General features: G+C 46.8%; 1 protein-coding gene across 1 annotated transcript; it reads right to left on the reverse strand.

Annotated features, from left to right (window-relative positions):
* Positions 1-2,935: 2,935 nt before the first annotated feature.
* On the reverse strand, positions 2,936-4,019 carry LOC147085117 (protein NYNRIN-like). The gene has a single exon (XM_085979307.1). The coding sequence runs from the start codon at positions 4,008-4,010 to the stop codon at positions 3,306-3,308; it is 705 nt and encodes a 234-aa protein (XP_085835433.1). The 5' UTR covers positions 4,011-4,019; the 3' UTR covers positions 2,936-3,305.
* Positions 4,020-4,485: the final 466 nt, after the last annotated feature.

Consider the following 4,485-nt stretch of genomic DNA (forward strand, 5'->3'; position numbering starts at 1 on the left):
ACTCTCTGATCTATTGGCCCAGTAATTCCGTTCCAAACGCATGAGTACGGTCGGGGTACTCACGCGTCTGGCCGGAGGAAATGCCGGTTTTCAGCATGCACAGCGCATGCGGAGAAAACCGGCATTTCCTGTCCTCTGAATGAAGGGGTTCAGAGGCATAGCGCGTGCGACTGCACAGGCAGCACGTGCGCAGTGAACTTTGTCGATTTCATTCATGCTTTCAGTGAGGTTAAGTCCTTACAACTTACACATGAAAAAAGCATGTGTAAAGTTGCTCCAGAGGCTGCGAAGGAAGATATATTTTATCGTGAAGCTTCTGATAGAACGGATTCTTTTACCCTCAGTCTGGTTCAGCAATCACTGAGTCGAATACAACTGGAGAGTTCAAACGATTTATTATCCGTGGAGTCTTACTCTGATATATCGGCACCGACTCCTGCAAGAGTCTGACGAAACCAACAAAGTAAGCAATTTTTCATACAGCGTGCTACATTTTTATACCTGCATTGAGAAAGCATTAACACATCGTACATTCTGCGCCAATCCTGAGCTGTGCACGTATAATTTTAATTTGATTTCCTGGTCTGGCAGTTCGAGCTGGGCAAGCCACATTTCACTGAATGGGTTACAGCTAAGTAAACATCACGGTAATGCGTTTACGATCACCTATTGTCAGTATAAATTTCTGCACGCCGCCCTACATTGTTCCTCATCAGCAAGGTGTACCCATGGGCGCCAGCCACATTAGCAGCTAAAGATCAGGTTAGCCTTTTTATTTTACTTTTTAGCTGCCTTTACAGTTTCTCGTTTCTTTTCCATTGACCTTGGTATTCTCATTCCCTCCTTTTATCATTCTATGATAACCAACCATTATTCGGTTACGTCTATCCTATTTAGTCGATCAAATTCTTCATTATCATCGTACTTTGCTTCCTTCATTTCACATTCATTGGTCTGTCTTACTACTAACATCTTCGGGCCACCTATTTTCTCCAAAGCTAGCTGCATTCTTCCTAACACACATTTCATGATTGCTAGTCCAACAAAAATACAGACGATTGCAACTACTAGGTACATAGCCATATTTATCAACCAAACATACCATCCTCCAAATCCCCAGTTTCCCCAGTTACTTGCTCCCTTCATATCATCCATTTGTTCCCTTATCTTTGTGATAAAGCGGGTGATGTTCTCTGTCTGGTCTCGGACACCCATAAGGCATTTACCTTTTACTATTGCACAGACACCACCTTCTCGGGCCAGCAGGTAGTCTAGGGAATATCTGTTCTACATAGTGAATAACCTGAGTTCTGACAATTCTTTAGTGACTGCGTCAAGGGCCCCCATGGTAGCATTACCCAGGATGGTGAGGCCGCAGATAAGGTAGTTCCGGTTATTGGTGGCCAAATAGGCTCCAGTATAGCCTATAGAGAACAGGCCAGCAAATCCATATCCTACAGAGGTTCCGTGTCCTCCTAGGGATTCAGGATCTATCCACTTGGAGCAAAACTCTTTCGAGGCTGCCCTGGCTACTATTCTTCGGTGGGATGTCCATTGGGAGGGGCAAGGTACTGTGGTAGGGGTTAAGGTAGCGATGGCTACAGTCCGGGGGTCGGTATCTATTACCATGAAATTAGTGGCTTTTCCTTGGCCCAAGAAAAAGTAGCCTGGTTTGGTATATATCACGGATATGTGTTTCTGCCTTGTGCTTAAATGGCTCGGGGGAAGGAAATAGTCAAAACCTCGGATCAGTATCAGCAGGCCGGGTATTAGCTATTTTTACTAGCATAAAGGTTTCCCCCCCTACCTTCAGAGTTGTCCCATCCCCTTCTCCACATAAAACTTGTACTCCTTCGGTTATCGATACACATACAGATTGCTCACATGTGCAGCTACTGGTGTCAGGGCCTATCGTACACCGATGGTGGAGGCAACGTGTCACCAAGCAGGTGTAGTTATGTTTAACCCATGCTGACCTACAACCATAGCCCGTCCCATTCCAACAATTCTCGTAACCACCAGGGTTCCTGCTTAGTTTCAGGTAATTGGCGGGCGGGGTTAAGGTATAGGGTAATGTTATATTGGTTGTGGGAGGGGGGAGGTGAGTATCTAAAAGAAAGTCCAGTGGCACAATAACCGGGGTTGGGGCAAACACCCCCTCAACAGATATCAGGGGTGGATAACAAACAATTGACTCTGGTGAGTATAGGGCTGCGTGAGTCTGGAGGAACAGGTTGCCCGTCGGGGTTTCTTCAGGGAAAGTGTGTTGGAGATCTCATTTTCGTCTCTGTGAGGGTACCTTCTACCCTGAAATAGTCGAAGCTGCTCATAGGGGGCAGCCCATTTCTCTTCCTTTCCTGATTGAACTTCAGATAACGACTTTGTCCTTTGGTATCGGTAGTTCTACTGCATGGCCCTGCAGTAACAGACTTGGTCACCTGGCGTCGAAAAACGTAATCAAATTTGCACTCGGTCCAATAGCATGGCAATGTTCCTGTGTTTGTTTCTCAGCACTAGCGAGCGGTGGGGCTGTCTAATAAGCACAATGTAGGTGTCCCAAGTTGATCACGTTCCATTTCCCAAACCCGCCTGGGTTATCATCATTGCACCGAAGCACGTCTCCTTGGCATAGATGGTGTACCCGCTTGGGTTGGTTCCGCCGGCATGTTCTCCTTCTGGGCTGTTCAGTTATTCCAGGAGTGAGCAGGACACTGATGGAGAGGATCCACAGTGGCGTCTGCATGGCTGGTCGGCGCGGCACGTCTGTTTAAGGAGAGATTTCTTGGAAGCAAGAGAGGTTAGCATTCTTTAAGTTTTAGGCATAGCATTACTGACAATTTTACAGTGGAGGAGGTGAACCCAAGCACTGTTTCCCTCTACTTTGGCAGCAGTTGGGGTGGTGAGTAGGACTTGATAGGGTCCTTCGCAACGAGGTTCCAATCCTTTTCGCGTCCAATTCTTGATCAATACATACGCTCCAGGCTCGATTTTGGATGGACTGACTATAGGAGGGAGGTCGACGTAAGCAGCGCGTACCCGGGAGTGCAGACTTCTCAATGCCCTGGTTAACGACAAAATATAGTTAGTTAGTCATTTCTGCCGTCATGTGGTGAAAGTGGACAGTCTTTGGGACTTCCTGGTTCCACAGGGTTTTGAGAGGTCTGCCATATATGATTTCAGCAGGGCTTAACCTTGCTGCACCAGCCGGGGTAGTACGTATTTGGAACAAGGCCACAGGGAGTAATTTGAGCCAGGTAGTTCCCGTCTCAGCCTGTAATTTGGCAAGTTTATTTTTCAAGGTCTGATTAGCCCGTTCGACCAGTCCGGCGGCCTGTGGCCTGTAGGCACAATGTAGCTGCTGTTGGATGCCCATTTGAGTGCAGAATTCCTTGGTTACCTGACCCACGAAGTGAGGGCCGTTGTCGGTTTGGAATTCCGTACCTGGGAATAATTTCTCTCATTAAAACTTTTACAACAGTGGAGGCTTTGTTATCCGTAGTCGGGTAGGCCTCAATCCACTTACTAAATACATCAACAATAACCAGTACATATTTATAACACTGACACCTTTCTAACTCAATGTAGTCCATCTGGAGGGTCTCAAAAGGAGCCGTGGTTATCGGCGTCTTACCCATTTCACAAGGTATGCCTTTTCCCGGGTTATGGGGCTGACAAATGAGGCAGCAACTGCTAATACCTTGTGCCAGAGATTGTAATCTAGGATGCCACCATGTAGCTAATAACGTGTCACTAGTTGCTCTGGCACCACAATGAGTTGCAAAGTGTATACATTCAATAACCCATAATGCTAGCTCATCTGACATACAAGTTTGCTCGGCAGGGGTGACCCATAGTTTAGACACACAATCATATGTACAACCGAGCTGTTTCCACAGTCCCTTATCGCAGTCAGGAGCATCCTCCTGTAACTTAATGACGTCTTGGATGGTTGGCATTGGCTTTTCCGAGGGAGACTTGCTTTTATTTGAGCTTTTAGTCTGGCTCAGCATTCTAGGCACAACCACTCGTTGTTCCTGGGACGCTTCCTTAGCTTCCTGGTCAGCGGATCTATTCCCTATATCTACTGGGCTTTGTCCTGCTGTGTGTGCGGAGCACTTTATCACGGAGATCTGTTTTGGTAGCATGAGGGCTTGTAGTAAGTCAGATACTAATTTCTGATGGGATATCTGTGTTCCTGCAGAGGTTAGGAACCCTCTGTTTTACCATAATTGTCTGAAATCATGAACCACTCCGAAGGCATATCTCGAGTCTGTATAAACGTTAACCGTCCTTTCCTAAGATACAAGCTCGTATTAATGCGAACAGTTCTGCTTGTTGGGCGGAATACGGAAACTCAAAGGCGGCAGACTCCAAAGTGATACCGTCCTGATCTACGATTGCATATCCAGAAAGTCTTTTCCCAAGGGGACTGACGGACGCACTTCCATCTACATACATGGTTGTGTCAGGACTCTGCATTGGGGC

The sequence above is a fragment of the Somniosus microcephalus genome, unplaced genomic scaffold (genome assembly GCF_052327205.1).
Source record: "Somniosus microcephalus isolate GS21.2 unplaced genomic scaffold, FLI_Smic_1.0 unresolved_chr9, whole genome shotgun sequence".
In the NCBI taxonomy this organism is placed as follows: domain Eukaryota; kingdom Metazoa; phylum Chordata; class Chondrichthyes; order Squaliformes; family Somniosidae; genus Somniosus; species Somniosus microcephalus.

Coding starts and splice junctions, on each gene's coding strand:
- LOC147085117 (XM_085979307.1), bottom strand. CDS start 4,010: ATGCTGAGCCAGACTAAAAGCTCAAATAAAAGCAAGTCTCCCTCGGAA.